The sequence below is a fragment of the Heptranchias perlo genome, chromosome 4 (assembly GCF_035084215.1).
Source record: "Heptranchias perlo isolate sHepPer1 chromosome 4, sHepPer1.hap1, whole genome shotgun sequence".
NCBI classification, from domain to species: Eukaryota; Metazoa; Chordata; class Chondrichthyes; order Hexanchiformes; family Hexanchidae; genus Heptranchias; species Heptranchias perlo.
This window is the reverse complement of record NC_090328.1, coordinates 56,157,079-56,178,155: the sequence shown is the minus strand read 5'-3', so window position 1 is coordinate 56,178,155 and position 21,077 is coordinate 56,157,079. Positions and strand designations below refer to the sequence as shown.

General features: G+C 42.4%; 1 protein-coding gene across 1 annotated transcript in view; it reads left to right on the top strand.

Annotated features, from left to right (window-relative positions):
* The first annotated feature begins 555 nt into the window (after nt 1-555).
* The window catches only part of reep5 (receptor accessory protein 5), a 45,543-nt gene continuing 25,021 nt past the window's right edge, over nt 556-21,077 (top strand). The window contains exons 1-2 of the mRNA XM_067982959.1: nt 556-809; nt 1,726-1,819. Of these exons, the coding sequence (XP_067839060.1) occupies nt 692-809; nt 1,726-1,819 (212 nt within the window). The 5' untranslated portion in view covers nt 556-691. The remainder of the gene's footprint in view (nt 810-1,725; nt 1,820-21,077) is intronic.

Below are 21,077 nucleotides of genomic sequence, written 5' to 3'. Positions count from 1 at the left end.
TCTACCACCTAGAAGGACAAGGGCAGCAGGCACATGGGAACAACACCACCTGCACGCTCCCCTCCAAGTCACACACCATCCTGACTTGGAAATATATCGCCGTTCCTTCATCGTCGTTGGGTCAAAATCCTGGAACTCCCTTCCTAACAGCACTGTGGGAGAACCTTCACCACACGGTCTGCAGCGGTTCAAGAAGGCGGCTCACCACCACCTTCTCAAGGGCGATTAGGGATGGGCAATAAATGCCGGCCTGGTCAGCGACGCCCACATCTTTTTTTTATGCCCCCCCCCCCCTAGCGACGCCCACATCCCATGAACGAATAAAAAAAAGTGTGATTAAAAACGTGACAACAGGAAGGCGAGAGGCATCGACATGAACTCGTGCAGATGGTATGATTTGTAATCGGTTGATAGTTACACCTGGCGAAGATTGGCTCTCGGCTCCTTTAACACACTGGTGAACGAGAGGAAGCTCTGTGCATTGTGACGCAGGAGCTGTGACGTGCTCACACAGGCAGCTCGGAGCCGAACGGCAGCGACGCCTCGTGTCCCTCCCTCCCTCCCCGCCCGCCCGCATTCGGGCTGCTGCAGACATTCTGAATCGGAGCGAGCCAGCTGAGCGGCGCAGTCTGCAAACCCAGAGCAAGAAGCCAGCGCACTTGATAGATTATTGTTGTTGCTCATACAAGTCATGGCGTCTTCGGTTATGCAGCGTCTGGAGAAGTTTCTCCAGGAGAAAAACCTACTGGCGGACCTTTTAGGGAAAATCGAGAGCAAGACGGGAGTGAAGAGACTTTACATCGCGCTGGGTGAGTCAGCGCAGGGTGGGGACAGCCCCGGGGCACGCGATCACTGCCAGCCCTTCCAACTCGTAAATGGGAATTGTAGATATGTATCTTTACTGCTAATTCAATGCCACAGAGTGTCAACTATATATGCTGTTGAAGTTGGGGTGGGTGTTTTAAACTAATAACCGTCGTCACATCCGCAGAATTAACGTTCGGTCCTATTTCAGCTTTGTATGTTGATGATTTTGTAACCTGATACAATGTGTCAGACATAAATATAACTACATTTACAGCCGTCGGCATGGTGGGTAGAGTGAATATATTTATAAACGAGACCTCTGCCGTATCCAGATTTTTGGTGATGTGGAGATGCCGGTGATGGACTGGGGTTGACAATTGTAAACAATTTTACAACACCAAGTTATAGTCCAGCAATTTTATTTTAAATTCACAAGCTTTCGGAGATTTTCTCCTTCCTCAGGCAAATGTTTCAAGATCTTGAAACATTTGCCTGAGGAAGGAGAAAATCTCCGAAAGCTTGTGAATTTAAAATAAAATTGCTGGACTATAACTTGGTGTTGTAAAATTGTTTACAGATTTTTGGTGTAATCTGACACGGTGAGGTGACCATTTCAAATTAATACTTTATGCCTAATAGACGCCAACATTCCCCTTTACCTGCCAAAGTACGGTATCATTGATGTCAAAGATTGGTTCTTAGACAGTGAATTAGAGGAAGTCACATTATAATCCTAATAAAGATAGTTGCTACGGTGATTACTTTCGTACAGTTGAACAACATCTACCAAAAAGGAGATTTGACAGGCCTACGGTATTCTGCCTCCGCCCTTTTGTTGCTGACTGCTTGCCTTTGATACTATGCGGAAAGCCAACTGTTAATGTACCTTGTATTATACCGTATTTGTTTTTTTAACAGCTTTCATTGCAATCATTTCCGTTTACCTTGTGATCGGCTATGCAGCATCTTTACTTTGCAACTTGATCGGATTCGTTTATCCTGCTTATATCTCGTAAGTGATATCCGCTTTATTTTAATCCGAATCTGCAGGTGTTGGATCTCTTAAACGCGTCGTATTTACGATGGAGTCCTAATCCTTTTATATACAGGGCATAGATGCTATATATCTAATTTAATCGTTCTAATCCGTTACTTAATGAATGTCTTCTTTGCATGCAATGGTCCATTTTATTAAATACCAAGAAAAGATGCCTGTATACTGAGGGATAATTTGGCAGGATGTTAAATATTACACGTACTATTTTTTATATATATTAGCCTTCAGGTTATGGGTGATGCTGTTATATTTAATAATGGAAGGATTTTATAATGTAGACAGAAGCAGATGCTTTTTTAAAAAAAAAAATTATTGTACTACCCCTGATTTTTATCCTGTCCTTTAACAAAGATGTGGAATGGTACAACAGCACAATTCAACAAGTGTCAGTACTTTGTCCCATGTGGCCATTCTTCATATGTGAGTCTAGGTAGCCGTTGCATCATGAAAGTCATTGCATCAGACCCCAATTCTGCTCTTGCCTGATGTTCACACACCTGCAGTTTCCAGAGAGAGTCACTGGACAGTGATCAGGAGTGACGCCTCCCCTTCTCCCCACTCAGGGCCACTCAGGTTAATTCTAGTACTACACTGCCCCATGTTGAACTCAACACAGACTGGCAATTAAACTTGGGATCTTCCTAGGTTTAATGGCTCAGTTCTACACTAGATTGTATTTGGCACTGAGCCATTTGGAGAGCTTGATACATTTTTAAAAATTCTATAGGACATATAGAACTCATTAGATAATTTCTGCAGTAGCCTGGAGGGACATGGTGTGTAGTTATGGAGATAGGGGCTTGGGTCAGATGTTATTTTTGGAGTCAAATGGTAGACGTTAGAGGCGTTAAAGAATTTGTGGCATCTAAAAGGATACTGTCTTTATGGGTGGGTAGGGGAGAAGAGTGATGCATTATTTTTTTGTTATGTAGGTGATGCAGTGCTGCATTTCAACACCATTTCTGTTGTGTAATGTCGTGTGATGTGTTTGTTTCATAAAGATGTGCCCCTTCAATAGGGCATGTCTAGACTCAGACGGAAGGGGTGGTGCTCATATCTCTGATCAAGGCCTAGTGTCAATTGCATTAAGTTTGTTATATTAGATGTTGTTTTCAATTCGAGACTAGGGTTAGGTCTTTTGAAAACCTTTGCCAAATGTGCTTTTGCATTATTTCTATCCCTTGTACGGATTCAAAATTATGGGACTTTTTTAACCTTTAAGTTTTCTTAGTTGTTATTATAAAATATGGGGGAAATAAATTCCACATAATTTATTTTCTTGTGGGCTAGAATCTAAATTGTTTTATTAGTAAATGGTCATTTATCAGATATAGGCCCACACATAACATATGTGCAGAGTGGCTTCAAGTACAAGCTTTCAAAGCATGTTTAATATAGCCACAATTATGGGTGAGATTAATGGGACCTTTTTATTTAATTTTATTTCTATTTTAGAATCACTACATCATGGAATTCTATGGCAACATTGAATTGTCCCAGAGTGGATCCTTTTAGAGATACTTTTTTGATTTTTTTCCCCTTTTTTTGTGGAAAATGGGAGGAGTTATGGGCTTTCTGACCTCCTGCTAAAATGACTGAAGTGAAATTACCACAGAATAGTGTTTTGATTTTCACCAAATCGGACAACTGAACTCTTGGTGAGATGAGCTGCTTTTGTTTGGAAGCTGGATTTAGTCATATTTAAAAATCCAAAAATCAGCTGCCGTTTCAACGCAATAAATAAGGGGTGTTTGTGTGTGCTGTTGTTACCAGCATTATTTACCCTTTTCCATAAATGTTTTCCCTCTTTGTTTGCCCCCTTCATTGTCTATGCACCTACATGCAGCCTCCTTCAGCTGGGAGGGTGTGGTAACTCAGGTTTTCACATGACTTTCATCAAGGTCACTTTGTGATCCAGCAGGGAGACACAAAGGCTTGCTTATTCATATTTTTAATATTTTACCCGTTTAGCTATCACAAAGCTGTCTGACCAAAAATTTGCAAAATTTATTACAATTTAGATTAACACTTCCAAATCTGAGACTAATCAATAACTCGTATCATTTCTATCTTATCAGTTGCTTTTTTTGAGCATTTGGCTTTTTTTCCTCCTGATGGTAGTGACTCATGTTAGGGTATGGCTCTATAGGTATCACTGTAATACCTTGCTCAGGTAACCATTTTTGTGTTTTTAAGTATTGGCAGACTATTTGACTGTGGAGGATATCCACCCTGATTCTGTGCTCACCTGACATCTAAATAAATGCATTTTTTTCAGCAGAAACCACTGGATACCAGTTAGGACTGGAAACCCTGGCTGACTTTTTTTCTTCCTCCCTAGCTCTAGGATGCTGAGGCTAATTATAGCACATCCACTGCTGCCTCGCTAAGTCAGCATAAGTCAAAATCAAACTTGGGGCCTTAGTGGCCTAAGTGCCTCTGTGCCATGTCACATGGTACATTTTATCCATTGAGCCATCAGAAGAATTCATTTTTGTATTTCATTTTTATGGAAATAGATGTTGATTTTACAGCAGTGAATGTATAACATTCTTTGTAGCTTTAGGCACATGTCTGAGAAAGATGGGGGTGAGCTATTGCATCTTTATTGTCGAATACTTGAGAACATTTTCTCTTTATAAAATGGATGTTTTACTTAAGTAAACGCGCCCCCCCAGCCGTCCTCTAATATGGCAGCAAATTTACACTAGTTTGGGGGTAAACATAACCTTGCTACATGAGTGAAAGCTTTGCTCAAGTCAATGTCCTTACTACATCAGACCATTATTGCTAGTTGATCCTGATCTAGAGTGATAATGTTGTGAAATGCTGCCAGTTCATCAGGTAAAGCATGGATTTACCAGACAAAAGGGTGGTGCTTAGTGCCAGTAATGTTGAACATGAATGTTATAAAGTACAAAACAGTAAAATGAAAATTGGGATAATTTTGAAGCGTCGGGGGATGTGTTCATAGCTGTAAGAGACTCCGATGATTGTAGCAGCTCTTGCTGAGCCCTTGTGGTTTGTGGCGTCATTCAAAATCCCTGAGGGCCAGGTTTTAACACCTTGCAGGCATTTTGTGCTCTGTTAAATGGAGAGCGTCAGAACTCCTGATCTTATTGCAATTTGGCAATAGCAGAAACTAAGTATTCAAATTGTTGGCATGTTTATGAAAATATATATCCATTTTGTAAAGGGGAACCCATCTAATTTTTGCTTTTGAATACCTGTGTTTTTATTGTATAAGGCAAGATGACTTTGGATAAGAATAATTATAGCCCCACCCTAAAGCACTATGAAATATAAATGGATGTTGAAACAAGTGGCAGGGAAAAGGAATAAGGAAACAAATACTAGTGCAACACATTATTTAATGTGTAATCTGTTCATCCTCTGTGTTCTGCCCTAAGGCAGATCCTAACTCAAGTCTCACATGAGATTTTTTTTATATTTCAAAATAAACTTTATTCATAAAATTTGTAAAGGTACATACAATACAATTTCAAGTCATGCTTCAATGGGATGGGTAATAAATGCTGGCTTTGCCAGTGTAGCCCACGTCCCATGAACGAATTTTAAAAAAAATACATTTGTTACGGTACATAAGGTACAGTTCAACAGTCCCAGTACATTCAATACAGTTACCCACCATACATTGTAAATACAGTTCATGGCACTTTAGGGTGCCTCATTGCATTAGTCATTACCGGTCACAGATACAGTACATTTCGTTAAGTTCATTTATCATTTTACAGTCTACCTGATGGTTTTTTCCCATGATTCCAGCCCCTTAGGAGGGCTCTAAATGTTGGCCTTTCCCCATACAGCCTTTGTGTAGGTCGCACCTCCCCTCAGTGCGTTCAGCAGCACGTACTCCTGGACCTTGGAGTGTGCCAGTCAGCAACATTCAGTCGTGGACAGCTCCTTCAGCTGGAAGACCAGCATGTTTTGGGTGGACCGAAGGGCCTCCTTCACCAAGTTGATGGTCTTCCAGCCGCAGGTGATAACTGTTTCGGCATGCGTCCCGGGGAACAGCCCGTAGCGCACAGCATCCTGTGTTATCGAACTGTTTGGGATGAACCGAAACAGATACCAACGCATCTCTCTCCACACCCTCTGCGCAAAGGGGCAGCCCATCAGGAGGTGGGAGACGGTGTCCTCCCCACCACGGCCTCGAGGGCAGCTCTCAGTGGCGCTGAGGTTCTGTGGGCGTAGGAAGGACTGCACTGGGAGGGCCTTTCTCACCACCATCCAGGCCACATCCTGGTGCCTGTTGGTCATTTCCTTTGACGAGACGTTCTGCCAAATGGCATCGACTGGTCGGGGAAGAAACCGATCGAGTCCACCCTCTCAGTTCCTTGCAGGACTCTGAGAACGTTTCGTGTCAACCACTGTCTGATAGCCTTGTGGTCGAAGGGGTTCCTCCTCGGGAACTTGTCCGCCTAGGACAAGGTGGTGGGGGAGGGGGAATGGCCCAGCTGGACGGGATGTCCCGCGTCTGCTCGGCCAGGATGGCCAGACCCAGCCTTCTCAGTGTGTTGGACAGGTTGAAACCCAGTACGTAGTGACACTTGGTGTTTGCATACTGGGGCTCTACACATATCCTGAGGCAGCCACACACAAAGGTGGCCATCAGGATCAGGACGCCGTTCGGGATGCTGTTCTCTTTCCTCCCCCCCCCCCCCCCCCCCCCCACCTTGTCTGGGGTCTTGTACATGGTGGTCCTGCGGTCGTGTTCTACCTTGGACCTCCAGTCAAAGTGGAAGGTAGCTCGGCTGACTGTAACAGCGGAGTTGTGGGGGATGGGCCAGACCCTGGCCACATAGAGCAACACCCCGAGAACCTCACACCTTATCACCAGGTTCCTGCCTGTTGTGGAGAGGGATCGTCCTACCATGCTTCTGTTTGGCCTTGGCAATCCGCTCCTCCCAGTTCTTTGAGCAGGCCAGGGGTCTCCCAGAACCAAATCCCCAGCACCTTCAGGTAGTCGGACCTGAAGGTGAAGGGGACAAAGGATCGGGTCTCCCACCTGCCAAAGAATGTGGCCTTGCTTTTATTTCAGTTCGCTCTGGCTCCCCAGGGCCAGCTCGAAATGGTCGCAGATGCCCATCAGTGTATGGACCGAAGTGAAGTGGTTTCCCATTGCCTTCCTCGTGGTTTTTATCTTTGGAATACCTTCTCCGAGGTGGGCTGCAACCAAAGCTATAGAACCCCATCCACCCTTTACGTTGGGGAGGGGGGAACCCTGCACCTATCAAAATTTGTAGTAATAAACTTTTCATTATATAACACTAAAATCCTGCCAGCTTGCCTCTGCAGTGCATGCTGGGAATAGTTCTTAAATCAATAGGTCATTGTTTTCCTTGCAGGTTTACATACAGTAATCGCCAGAAACTACTGTTTAAAATTTCTTTTTAAAAATTCTCTTCAATCTCAATGTTCACTACTCTTGGTTAACTCATTTATTTCTCTAAACATTTCGGCCTGTAAGTTTCTATTTTTTTTGGGGTGGGGGTGGGGAGTTTATTTGTGCACTAGTTTGTAGGAAAAGGGTTCAAGATTTCTTAATGTAAAGCGTTTCATGACTACTACATATAGCCTACACGAATGCACTGTTGATTATTTTTACTTGGTTAGAGCATTAAACAAAACTGAAATGTTACCTGGTGTTTATATCTGGTAGAGCTGATATTCTATGAGCAGGCTTACCTTTCAAAATCAAATTGGGCTGGATTTGTTTGTTGCTTGCAATATTATATTTCAATGTAGTGTGAATTTTTTAAAATTCTGTCCATTTCCCTTCACTAAATACATTTTTAACAGTGCTCTTCATGTTAAGTTGACAGAAAATAAGTTAGTTGCAATTGTGTAATGTGGCCTGCAATTTGAAATGAATTTTATTTTGTCCTTTATTTTAAATATGCCCTGTCTAAGGAAGTGGCCATTTGCCTGAATAATACACTGATAGTGTAGAACTAGGTATGCATTATTCTCAGGAGAGCGTATTCCTGGGAATTTGCTTTGTAAAAAAAAAAATTGAAGACACACCTGTATTAAAAAATTCGGGCTTAATATCCAGCAGGGTGGATTTCTTTTTCACTCTCACGCTGTCTCTTGTTCTTTCGTATTTTCCACGATCCACATCTGTCTGTTAACCTATAAGTCAGCGCTCTAACTGTTGCACTTCAATTGTTTCATCAACAAACTGTGATGGTGAGATTTTTAAATGTTTACAGTTTTGCCATTATGTTTTTATATCCTAATTTTCAATGTTAAATATTGACATAAGTGTCACTGTAAATCATGTGAGGAATCTTACAACACCAGGTTATAGTCCAACAGTTTTATTTGAAAATCACAAGCTTTCGGAGCTCCGAAAGCTTGTGATTTTCAAATAAAACTGTTGGACTATAACCTGGTGTTGTAAGATTCCTTACATTTATCCACCCCAGTCCATCACTGGCATCTCCACATCATGACTGTAAATCATGACACAAGAAGTGTGTTCCAAATGCAATATTGTGCCATTCGAATGAGGTCTGGCAGTACTGGGATGGGGTCTCTGTTCAGTGATACTTTAAGGGGATCTTGGGCAGGAACACTGAAAAAGGAGATTCTGGGATCACTGAGGCAGGTTCCTGCAATCTGGGAGAATAGGGGAGGGAAGTCCCAGGGCCTGAGAAGGGATGGCTCCGAGATCAGGGAGCACTGGGATGGGGGTGGGGTTGGGGGGGGGGTGCGGTGAAGGAGATCTGGGAGCAGGGAATGGAAGTCTGAGCAGGCAGTAGCCTGGGTTCAGCAAGACAGGTGTGGCTACCATTTGGGGGGGGGGGGGGGGGGAGAGTAGAGTCTGGCAGTTTTGGGGAGTTGTTGGATCTGACTATTGGGGGAGGGAAGTAGCATTTAGCAACCTAATGGGGAGGGGTGGGGTCAATAGAATGATGCAAAACTACACTTGGCCCTTTTTAGGACTATCAGATACTACCCTACTGTCACGGTCCTATTTATCAGCTTCCTCCCCAAAATGCTCGCAGCTCCTTTTTGTGCCCCCAGATTCCCCCTTGCCTCTTTCACCATTAGCAATTTTTGTCTGTGTTCCTGTCGTGGAGGATTTAAGGGCATGCAAATAGTGCATTTTAATGAGTGGAAAGTCACAGGGGTGTACAATTTCTTGAAATGATCTCACGCTGTGCACCATGAAAGCAGGAGTGACAAACCTACCCTGTAATGAATTTTCCAACAGATACACTAATAGCGTTTCTGCTCATTTTATATCAGCAATATCAGCAGAATCGGCCAAACTAGAGGAAAAGATTGGGGAATTTTAAACGTAAATGAGTTACACCCAAAACCACTTGCGTTTGTGTTTTCGGCAATCATCTCTGCTGGTTTGTGATACAATTCGCCTGGATCAGAGGTCCCGCCACAAAACTGGCCATTCTCTTTTTTTTTCTCCTCCTCCCCCCCCCCCCCAGTGAAATTTGCGAGATTCTGCCAATTGCGCTGGTTGGGGAAGGCTCTTCAAATTGCGCTCATTTTCTTAGGCGCACAGACACTAGTAGGCACATTTTTAAAGTTTTTTCATATCAAAATATTTAATTTATTAAACTGATTAGTGTACCAATGAAAGTAGTAAATGATTCAGTATAGTATTTTTTAAAGTCATTTTCAGTGATTTTAAATCCGGCTACTCACATCTTATTAAAAATGCTTATTTTTTGTGATTAACCCATTTTCAGCGATATGAATAAAAGTGGATCAGGTTACCACTCTTAAATACATCACAGAATACTTTTTAATAGAACGCAATCACTTTTTTTCCTTTTACGCTGCCCGATTGCGCTGGTTCATGGAAGATTTTACATGTGATTATGCAAATGATTTTTATCGGAAACTTGAACTGTAACATAACCAGCGCAATATCTCTAATCTGCCCAAAGCGGAAACTCTATTCCACAGTCCTGGTAAACACACATTTGAATGAACAAACCAAAATCATGTTATTAAATGCTCAAAAGTTCATTGTTTCTGAATTTTCAACATTTTTAATAATTTCTCTTAAACTCTCAAATAGAAGAGAAAAATTCATTAAATGAATTTTCAACCTTTTCATTGAGGGACTCACTGAACAATCTTTGACTGAAAGGAAAACAAAGCAAGCACAGTTGCTGCTAATCATAGGTGTGTTAATCACGGGTCTTGTCTGATTGAGCACTTCATAATAGAAAAGCTGTTAATATTTTAAATGAGATCTGCAGTACATAATTAATTCTCCAGTTTGTTGAAAGGCTTTTGGAAAAAGCAAAGCAACTCAAATCCTCAGGATGAGGGGAATACACCCTTCTACCTCAACTCAGACACCCAACTAATGAATGCTGCGGAATGTACACTTCTCCACAATAAATTGCATCTGTTCTCCTTAAGTCTTTTGCAGCCCACCTCACTGTTTGCTAGACCCCTTTTGTCTCATCAGCAAATTTTGAGAGCATGCTGTGTGTATCCAAGTCCAAGTCATATATAAACAAAAAGGAAGCCACTTACAATCCTTCTCCAATCGAAGCAACATCCATTAGCTCTAACCCCTTGTTTTCTGTTCATCTTCCAACTTTCCATCCATGTTGCTACATTTCTTCTTGTACCAGATGTTTGAATTTTTATTACAAGCTTCCTATGAGACACTTTATTAAACAACATATATTTGAATAGTTTGTAATTTAACCTCATATTATTCTTAAAATGCTGCAATTATTTAAAAACATCTGATGTACAATTTCATATTTTTCAATTAATTTCATCTGTGTCTATATAACTTTTCTCTGCTATTTTACATTTATTTCTTTTTTGCCAATGTTCCTTTTTATTCCCAAGAACTCCTGAAATATATCAGCACAATAATACATTCTCTTTTCCTTATCAAACATTTTAGATGCAAATATGCCCACAGTCATGGATTTCAAGCCTAAAAATACCACCAAAACTGCCATAATACTCTAAGTCAAACTGAGTTTTTATTGATCACCATAAGTCAGTGGCCCTGATTACATATTGAACATTACGTGGTGTAAAACACAGCACACTTCAACTAACAGTGAGCAAAGCCATGGAAAATTTGCAAGTATAGATATTATACCTAACTAGACTGGAGATCACTCAGTACTTGTGATTAATAGGGAATTGTGGTCACAATTTAATTATAAAGTTTGAGGTAAAGCTTCTGCTTCTGCACCTGCCACCTGCAATTTTCCACCTGTTTGTTTTAAATGGATAGAAAATCGTGGGCTGGTGAACACAGAAGTGGAAACTTTACCTCCTGGATGTCAAAATTAAATTGTCACCAAAACTCCTTATTAATCACAAGTATCGAGCAGTCTCAAGTTTAGTATAGTCTGGTTAGATGTAGAATAAGGCTCCTCTACTCTAACAATATATGTGATGTGGAGATGCCGGGATGGACTGGGGTGGACAAATGTAAGGAGTCGCACAACACCAGGTTATAGTCCAACAGCTTTATTTGAAATCACAAGCTTTCGGAGCTTTGCTCCTTCGTCAGGTGAAGTGAAGCGATGCATATAGGCACAGCATATATAGTCAGAGAACAATGTCTGGTGATTACAGATAATCTTTCTAACTGCCCTTTATCACACCTTGGCAGAGAGATAATCACAGCAATCAAAGGAGTGGATGGTGTTCAGACAGGTTAGTCAGGGAAACATTACATCCAAGAATACTGAGGTGGGGTCACAAGGGGTCAAATGTAGCACATGCTGGGGTTTGTATTGAAAACAGATAATTTTTTTTTGCTGGAAATCGCAGCAGGTCCGGCCGCATCTGTGTATGGAGAACAAGCCAACTACGACTTGAGTCTGGATGACTCTACGTCAGGTGGGGTTACATGTGGCGTGACATGAACCCAAGATCCCGGTTGAGGCCGTCCTCATGGGTGCGGAACTTGGCTATCAATTTCTGCTTGACGATTTTGCGTTGTCGTGTGTCTCGAAGGCCGCCTTGGAGAACGCTGGCGATTGTTGTGCGGTGTCCGTTCATCCGTTGTCGCAGTGTCTACATGGTCTCGCCAATGTACCATGCTTTCCTGCAACGTATGAGGTAGGCAACGTTGACTGAGTCACAGGAATATGAACCATGTACCTGGTGGGTGGTGTCCTCTCGTGTGATGGTGGTATCTGTGTCGATGATCAGGCATGTCTTGCAGAGGTTGCCGTGGCAGGGTTGTGTGGTGCCGTGGTCGCTGTTCTCCTGAAAGCTAGGTAATTTGCTGCGAACGATGGTCTGTTTGAGGTTAGGTGGCTGTTTGAAGGCGAGTAGTAGAGGCGTGGGGATGGCCTTAGCGAGGTGTTCGTCGTCATCGATGACATGTTGAAGGCTGCGAAGAACATGGCATAGTTTCTCCGCTCCGGGGAAGTACTGGATGATCTTAGCCCCACACCTTAGAAGAGCCCCCCATACTGTACTGGTGCAACATTTTCCATTTCCCACACCATTCTTCATGTGGCTTCTCTTGGATGAGATTGGGTTCTGCCAGGACCACTTGGCTCCAGACCTTATTACAGCCTTGGTCCAAACATGGACAAAAGAGCTAAATTCCAGAGGCGAGGTGAGAGTGACTGCCCTTGACATCAACATAGCCTTTGACCGAGTGTGGCATCAAGGAGCCCTAGTAAAATTGAAGTCAGTGGGAATTGGGGAAAACTCTCCATTGGCTGGAGATATACCTAGCACAAAGAAAGATGGTAGCGGTTGTTGGAGGCCAATCATCTCGGCCCCAGGATACCGCTGCAGGGGTTCCTCAGGGCAGTGACCTAGGCCCAACCATCTTCAGCTGCTTCATCAATAATCTTCCTTCCACCATGAGGTCAGAAGCGGGGATGTTTGCTGATGATTGCAGAGTGTTCAGTTCCATTCACAACTCCTCAGATAATGAAGCAGCTTGTGCCCGCATGTAGCAAGACCTGGACAACATCCAGGCTTGGTCTGATGTCTGGCACGAATGTTACTTACCACTTAAGTGCCAGGCAATGACCATCTCCAACAAGAGAGTGTCTAACCACCTCCCCATGACGTTCAACGGCATTACCATTGCCGAATCCCCCACCATCAACTTCCTGAGGGTCATCATTGACCAGAAACTTAATTGGACCAGCCATATAAATACTGTGGCTATGATAGCAGGTCAGAGGCTGGGTATTCTGTGGCAAGTGACTCTCCTTCTGACTCCCCAAAGCCATTCCACCATGTATAAGGCACAAGTCAGGATTGTGATGGAATACTCTCCACTTGCCTGGATGAGTGCAGCTCCAACAACACTCAAAAAGCTCAACACCATCCAGGACAAAGCACCCTGCTTGATTGGCACCCCATCCACCGCCTTAAACATTCACTCCCATCACCACTGGCGCACAGTGGCTACAGTGTGTACCATCCACAGGATGCACTGCAGCAACTCGCCAAGGCTTCTTCGACAGCACCTCCCAATCCCGCAAACTCCATCACCTCGGCCACAGCTGGAGTACTGTGTGCAGTTCTGGTCGCCACACTACAGGAAGGATGTGATCGCTTTGGAGAGGGTGCAGAGGAGATTCACCAGGATGTTACCAGGGCTGGAGCGCTTCAGCTATGAAGAGAGACTGGGAAGATTGGGTTTGTTTTCCTTGGAGCAGAGGAAGCTGAGGGGGGACATGATTGAGGTGTACAAAATTGAGGGGCACAGATAGGATGGATACTAAGCAGCTTTTTCCCTTCGTTGAGGGTTCTATAACAAGGGGACATAGATTCAAGGTGAAAGGCGGGAGGTTTAGAGGGGATTTGAGAAAGAACTTTTTCACCCAGAGGGTGGTTGGAGTCTGGAACTCACTGCCTGAAAGGGTTGTGGAGGCAGGAACCCTCACAACATTCAAGAAGCATTTGGATGAGCACTTGAAATGCCATAGCATACAAGGCTACGGACCAAATGCTGGAATATGGGATTAGAGTAGACAGGGCTGATGGCCGGCGCGGACACGATGGGCCGAAGGGCCTCTATCCGTGCTGTATAACTCTATGACTCTAGAAGGACAAGGGCAGCAGGCACATGGGAACAACACCACCTGCACGTTCCCCTCCAAGTCACACACCATTCTGACTTGGAAATCTATCGCTGTTCCTTCATCAATGCTGGGTCAAAATCCTGGAACTCCCTCCCTAACAGCACTGTGGGAGAACCTTCACCATACGGACTGCAGCGGTTCAAGAAGGCAGCTCACCACCACCTTCTCAAGGGCAATTAGGGATGGGCAATAAATGCTGGCCTTGCCAGTGATGCCCACATCCCATGAACGAATTTTAAAAAAAGGTTGCATGTTAGTGCCAGATTGATGCTGTGGGCCATGCCCACGAGGAAATGGACTGCATGTCCTAACCCATAGGTCCCTTATAGCTAACTAACAGACAAAAAAAAAGTTCAGATTAGTGCTGGGTTTGAATCAAGGACTAAAATGTTGATCAACTGCACCAGTTTCCCCATCTCTTTTTCTCTTCTACCCACCTCCCCTCACTCCTCCTCTTCCCCCCCCCCCCCCCCCACACACACAACCAGTCCTTCCTCAGTGTATAATCTTAGGAAAATATTCATTTTTGATTTTTATTTTATTTATGTTTTCTGGTTCTGCAATTCTGATATTGCACAAAATATCTTTATATCTACACAATCAATTCCTTACAGTATCTTTTTTAAAAAAAAACTTGGATAATATCTGTTCCCTTATAATTTATTAAACTGATGAAAATAAATTTTCTTCATAGCTTAATGAGCTGAAACCAGGGATCAGTGTTGACCCTGCTGGTTTATATCTTACCTACTGCACCCATTTCCCATAACTACTGTAATAACGGAGCACAATACTTTACACGAGGACTCACTAATACTTGGCAAGCCTCCATAAAACTTCCTTGGACTTTGCTGGGACCATTTGTTTTTGCAACTTCTGTTGTTACACCTAGGTTCTTTTGTTGCATTTTCCTGTTGATGTATCCTTAATTTTATCAAACTTCCTATTTTTAGTAATATGTAACCTTGCATTTCAGCTGCTGCCCTCCAACATTTACCCCAATCACTAGCATTTCTTCCTTTTTTAAAGATGTGCTTTTTTTTCTTTTTTTTTAATAATAGGTTCCCCATGCATTTCTTTGACTTTTTTAAAAATCAAAACATGCATTTTCTTGCACCATAAGAGACCCTTGAGTAGGGTTTGCCTCTTTGCTAGGATGTTTATGGGGAGTGTCTCATGCATTCTGGAGAGGCTCCATTGCAAATAGGACTGCAACTAAAGATGGTCTGAAGGCAAATCTGCATTCAGTCATCCTCAGGAAGCTATGCTACAAGCTGGGAATGCAGATTTCCCAGATCATCATGCTTTTCAATGGTCAGCTTTCATTGCTTCTTGCTGTTTGAAATGGAGCTGCTCTAGATTGCTCCCTCTATTTGATGGCAGACAAGTGGCCCAGTAGGGAAGGAAACCCTTGAGGGTTTAAGTGGCAGCAAGATTTTTTTTGAGTCACCCGAATAATAGTCTATTCTTGTTTTCTAAAAAAAGGAAGTACTTTATACCAAGAGTACTAGATTTTCCATTCCCTTTAATGACTATTTCATTACTAATCTCTCATTTCTGTACAACTTGGGTTCTCTGCCATCCATCTGACTATAGGAAAGGTTGAACCATTATTTCTTATCTAGCTAGGTTTACTGTGGTGGTGCTAGTTTTTAAGGGTTCTGCTTAACATTAACCTGCCTTTTCTTTCTACAGATACAGACTGACCTCTGTTTCCAGCATTTTCTGTTTGTTTGATTTCCAGCATTTGCAATTTTTTCATTTTGTTGGTGCTTAACTGGTTCTTCCCTACCTGAGGCACTCGTGTCCTGCAGCCAAGACTTTGAGTGGTTGACACTCTCACAGGCCTGTATCATTACTTTTCTGGGTCAACCATTTTGCAAAGGTGAATGTGGTCTGGCCACTCGCAGTTGCCTTTTTTGATCTCCCTCTTGGGACGCATCATGCCTGTTCCATGTTTCCTCACAACTGGTATTAGGTATTCAGCATTATGGGAGATCACCCCAATGAATGTGAACATGTTAATGCTCTGAGTGCTGCTCTATCTTCATTTTAAAAATTGTTTGCATTCATTTGGTATCAAAATATCAACTGACAAAATGGATGGCCTTTTAAAACCTTTTCTGCTATAATCACAACTTTTTTCCAGGATGTATTAGGGAATTCTTGTACTGCTTTGCACAATTTTATCCTTTTTTTTCCCCCCCCTGTCGGTTGTGAAAATCATTCAGTGTTGTCCTTGTGTTATTTGAGAACTCCTAGTATTACCAGCTCTTTTACAAGTTAATTTCTGTCAAGTTTGCCATATCTGGATCTGGAATTTAGAGATGTGGCTCTCCTTTTAATCAGATCATTGTCCAGTACATTTATTTATTTATGTATGCACAGATATTAGAAAGCATCCATTTAGGTACTTGTGTTGAAGGGTTATTTACTTTTTGGTTGGGGGAGATGGGGAACTACTCTATCAAGGGGGTAACTTTCAACTTTGATGGGGGTGGAAAACTGTCAGTGTTGGATTGGTCTGTCACGCACCTTGCCCAGTTTTCCCCTCCATTGACTTCATTTATCTTTCGTGTAGGAATAAAAATTACATTTCCTTCAGTTGCTAGAGAACTGTCACAAGTCTTGCAGCCAGAACTGCTGACAGTTCAGTCAGGCTTGTCAGATGTGTAGGAGCGTAGAGCAGCATTCTTACCAATGCCATAGCTCCTAAGTAGTTTAAAACTTTAGTACCAACTGACGATTGTATAAAAGACCTAAGTTTTTCCACTTCCTCAAAACCTAGAGTTTAATTTCATTTCAAGAAGTGATTTGTCAATTCAAAATTGCTGTAGAACTATATTCAAAATTCAGTGTCAGTGTTGGCAGAACCAACTGCCTGTAAGTACCACACAGAGGGCTGTCTTCATGTGGTTATAGACATGTTTTATTGTATAACAAGTTGTATACTCTGGATATTTTCCTTTAACCCTTTGCTAGCACTAATTCCTGATCAGGTCTCATGTTGGTTTTGGGTGGGTGGGGACAGCTTTAACGTCAGCCTTGGCTCAGTGGTAGCACTCTTGCCTGAGTCAGAAGGTTGAGTTCATGCCCCACTCCAGAGACTTCAGTACAAAATCTAGGCTGGCACTTCATTGCAGTGCTGAGAGTGCTGCACTGTCTGAGGTGCTGTCTTTCGGATGGGATGTTAAACCGAAGCCCCTTCTGCCCTCTCAGGTGGATGTAAAAGATCCCATGGCACTATTCAAAGAAGAGCAGGGGAGTTCGCCCCGATGTCCTGGCCAATATTTATCCCTCAACCAACACCTAAAACAGATGATTTGGTCATTTATTTAATTGCTGTTTATTTGACTTTGCTGTGTGCAAATTGGCTGCTGTGTTTCCAACATTACAACAGTGACTGCATTTCAAAAAGTACTTCATTGGCTGCAAAGGAAAATGGAAATCCATCTGCCTCTCCTTTAAATAAGGTTACAGACCTGCTACCTAATAGAAGGGGCTTGTTTCATTTTCCTGTGATTCTGCTAGAGTGTGGGGAATAAAATGGCCATCCAACCTGGTGGAGTCTGTTCAGGGCAAAGCAATTTTAAAAACAGTCTGCTAGGCTCAATAGATATTGGGGATGTGCGTATTCCATTGTAAAAACAAATTGCCACGGACCTTTCCCATCATAATTTGTGAAAACCAGCCACTTCAGAACCATTACTGATCTGGAATCTTCTCAATTCCTAAATAAATCATTGATCTTCTTTCATTGTTAATGACCTAGGTCTGATGTCCTACACGGTGTTAACCACTGGTAATTGATGTCCATCAAACACTTTAAGAAACTCCCTCCCCCATTACTCACAGAACACTAAACCTTTAATTCAACCTTCTAATTTCTTTCTTTGCATACGCTAATAAACTCTGTTAAATTGAATTTGGTGAAGCTATAAAGGCATGGTACACATGTGCTAGGCATATTACAAAATTTAAAATATTTGACAATGGGCCACAGAATCTGCAATCAGCAGGGTTTGGGAATGATGCCAGTGGAATCAGCAGCATCAGAGAGTGAACTGGATGGAAGACCAGAAAAGCAGCAAAAGGCTAGAGAGAAGCCTGTTGCCAGAGCAAAGGCACTGAGGAGGCTGTGGGCTTGGCAAGAACAGGGTTGAGCTGTCTACTAATGTAGGTATAGAATTTGTTTGTTATATTTTTTTTTGGGGGGTGGGGGAGATGTAATTACCGTCAACTTCTCCTGAGTATAAATGAAAATCAAGATGGCACCTGAGCTGGAAGGGCGACAGAAATTTGACTCTCAGCCACCCAGCAGCCAGATTGTGTAATTATAGCGTGGCAAGTTTACACTGGTAAAATACATAAGAAATAGGAGCAGGAGTTGGCCATACGGCCCCTGAAGCCTGCTCTGCCATTCAGTAAGCTCATGGCTGATCTTTTACCTCAACTCCACTTTCCCACCCTATCTCCATATCCTTGATTCCCTTAGTTTCCAAGAATCTCTCTATCTCAGTCTTGAATATACTCAACGACTGAGCATCCACAGCCCTCTGGGATAGAGAATTCCAAAGATTTGCAACATAATACATGTGGACTGGGGAATTTATACACCAAAGGAGTGACAAAAAATGAACAGGAAGTCAAGTGGTGCAGTCAGGAAGTGTGTGCAGATGTAAGGATTTTAAAGGATATAGTTAGATGTTTTGTGCACAGGAATCTCAAACAGCAATGAAGTTAGTTCTCAGCTAATCTGTTTTGTGGTGATTGTGGTTGAAGAGGAATGTTGATCACAACACAACTAGTGCTGTTTTGGATTTAATGTCCTCCTGAACCATTAGAACAGTAGATGGGGCCTCAATTTTAACAGCTCATTTGAAGAATAACAATTCTGACAATGTAGCACTGCTCAGTACTGCATTGGAGTGTCCACCTACGTTATGTGCTCAAGTCTTGAACTGGGTCTGAAACCAACAACTATATGACGTGAGGGCTTTGGATTGAGTTGGCGCTTAATAGTTTGTCACTGATGTGTGCGCGTGTGATAGTTGGTTGCTCTGAAGCATATCACAGTAGCACAAACGTTGCAGCATGGGTTGGCACCTCCTGATTTTCCAAGGTTTTGCTGTTCCATTGTGCAGAAGTGCAAAGTGGATGTCAAATTGCCAACGTATTTTGAGAATCATGACTTAGGAAAATTTTTATTGACCACTCTTGATATTAGTTCAAAGTTTGAGTTTTGAAATTGGGGTTTGTTTTGAAGGTACCAGTGATTTGCTCACTTTCTTCTGCAGCACGTGTATAGTAGGAACAAGAGTAGGCCATTCAGCCCCTTGAGCCTGCTCCGCCATTTGATAAGATTATGGCTGATCTGTGATCTAACTCCATATACCTGCCTTTGGCCCATATCCCTTAATACCTTTGGTTGCCAAAACGCTATCCATCTCCGATTTAAAATGAGCAATTGAGCTAGCATCAATTGCCGTTTGCGGAAGAGAGTTCCAAACTTCTACCACCCTTTGTGTGTAGAAATGTTTTCTAATCTCACTCCTGAAAGGTCTGGCTCTAATTTTTAGACTCTGTCCCCTACTCCTAGAATCCCCAACCAGCAGAAATAGGGCGGATAGAGAGAAACTATCTGTTCCCCTTAATGTCTTAAACTTCAATCAGATCACCCCTTAACCTTCGAAACTCTAGAGAATACAACCCCAATTTGTGTAATCTCTCCTCGTAATTTAACCCTTGAAGTCCGGGTATCATTCTAGGAAACCTACACTGCACTCCCTCCAAGGCCAGTATGTCCTTCCGAAGGTGCGGTGCCCAGAACTGCTCACCGTACTCCAGGTGCGGTCTAACCAGGGTTTTATATCGCTGCAGCATAATTTCTGCCCCCTTGTACTCTAGTCCTCTAGATTGTTCTGGTTTCTGTATTACTACCATTTTTTTGATTTTTGTTTCCTAACCAAGAAAAATATTTTTAAGAACTGGTCTCAACGTTCACATTTTAAACTAACCATCCCTATTTTTTAATCTAATTTTATTTATAGGGTTTTTTAAATTTATGATTTGGGGGTGGGGAGAGGAATCCTCTTGTGACTATCCCAGGCCAGGGCACAGATTTCCTATTTGACACACCTAGGTACTTTTTTTTTGTTTAATTTAAATCATAGTTCTGTTTTTACAAATTGGTGCCTTGTACAGTGTTAACGTAGGATGAAGATAAAATACAAAAGGGTTATGGAGATAGTTGGCAACCGAGAAATAAATTTTAATACTAACCAATGTTTTTTGGTTTCATTTTTGTATGCTAGGAATTGGTAGCACTGCCTTTCCTATAGGAAGAAGCATAAGGAGTCATTCTAGTGACCAGTTATAGATTGACAATGGCTGAGGCTGGTTCATGACATGAGAAAAAGACTTGCATTTACGTAGCACTTTTTACATCCTCAGGATATCCTATGGTGCTTCATGGCCAGTCAATTACTTATTGAAGTGTAGTCACTGATTTCTCCAGTCAAATGTAGCAGCCAGATTTGTGCACAGCAAGGACTCTCAAACAGAAGTCAGATGTTTTGGTGGTATTAGTTGAGGGAGGAATGTTGGTCAGGACACCAGGAGAGCTCCCTACTCTTCAAAATAAGTGTTAATGGGATCTTTTATGTCCACCTGAACAGGTAAACAGGGTCTTGTATTAATATCTCCCAAAATGTAGCACCTCTGGCAATGCAGCCACCACTCTGCACTGCAATGAAGTGTCAGCCTAGATTATGTGCTCAAGTCCTCGCATAGGATCTCTGAGGATAGACCTTGGTGGAGAAAAAGACGAGAAAATAATTTGCACACAAAATTAATGTTTTGTAATAGTTCTGTAGTAGACATGTAATCAAACAAGTAATGTGCACAATACAACCACACTGTGATGAGTCTTCTGTTTACCAATGGTGTGTCTCATTAAATATGCTGACAGTGGATTCTGTTTAACTGGGCTATTGCCATAACTCCATATGTTTCTCTAAGTGAACCACGTCGCAATGTTTGCATACTCTATTTGGTTCTGTTTATTTTGTTGTTGTCCCTCAAAAAAGCACTGTACATCCATTGATTATTCA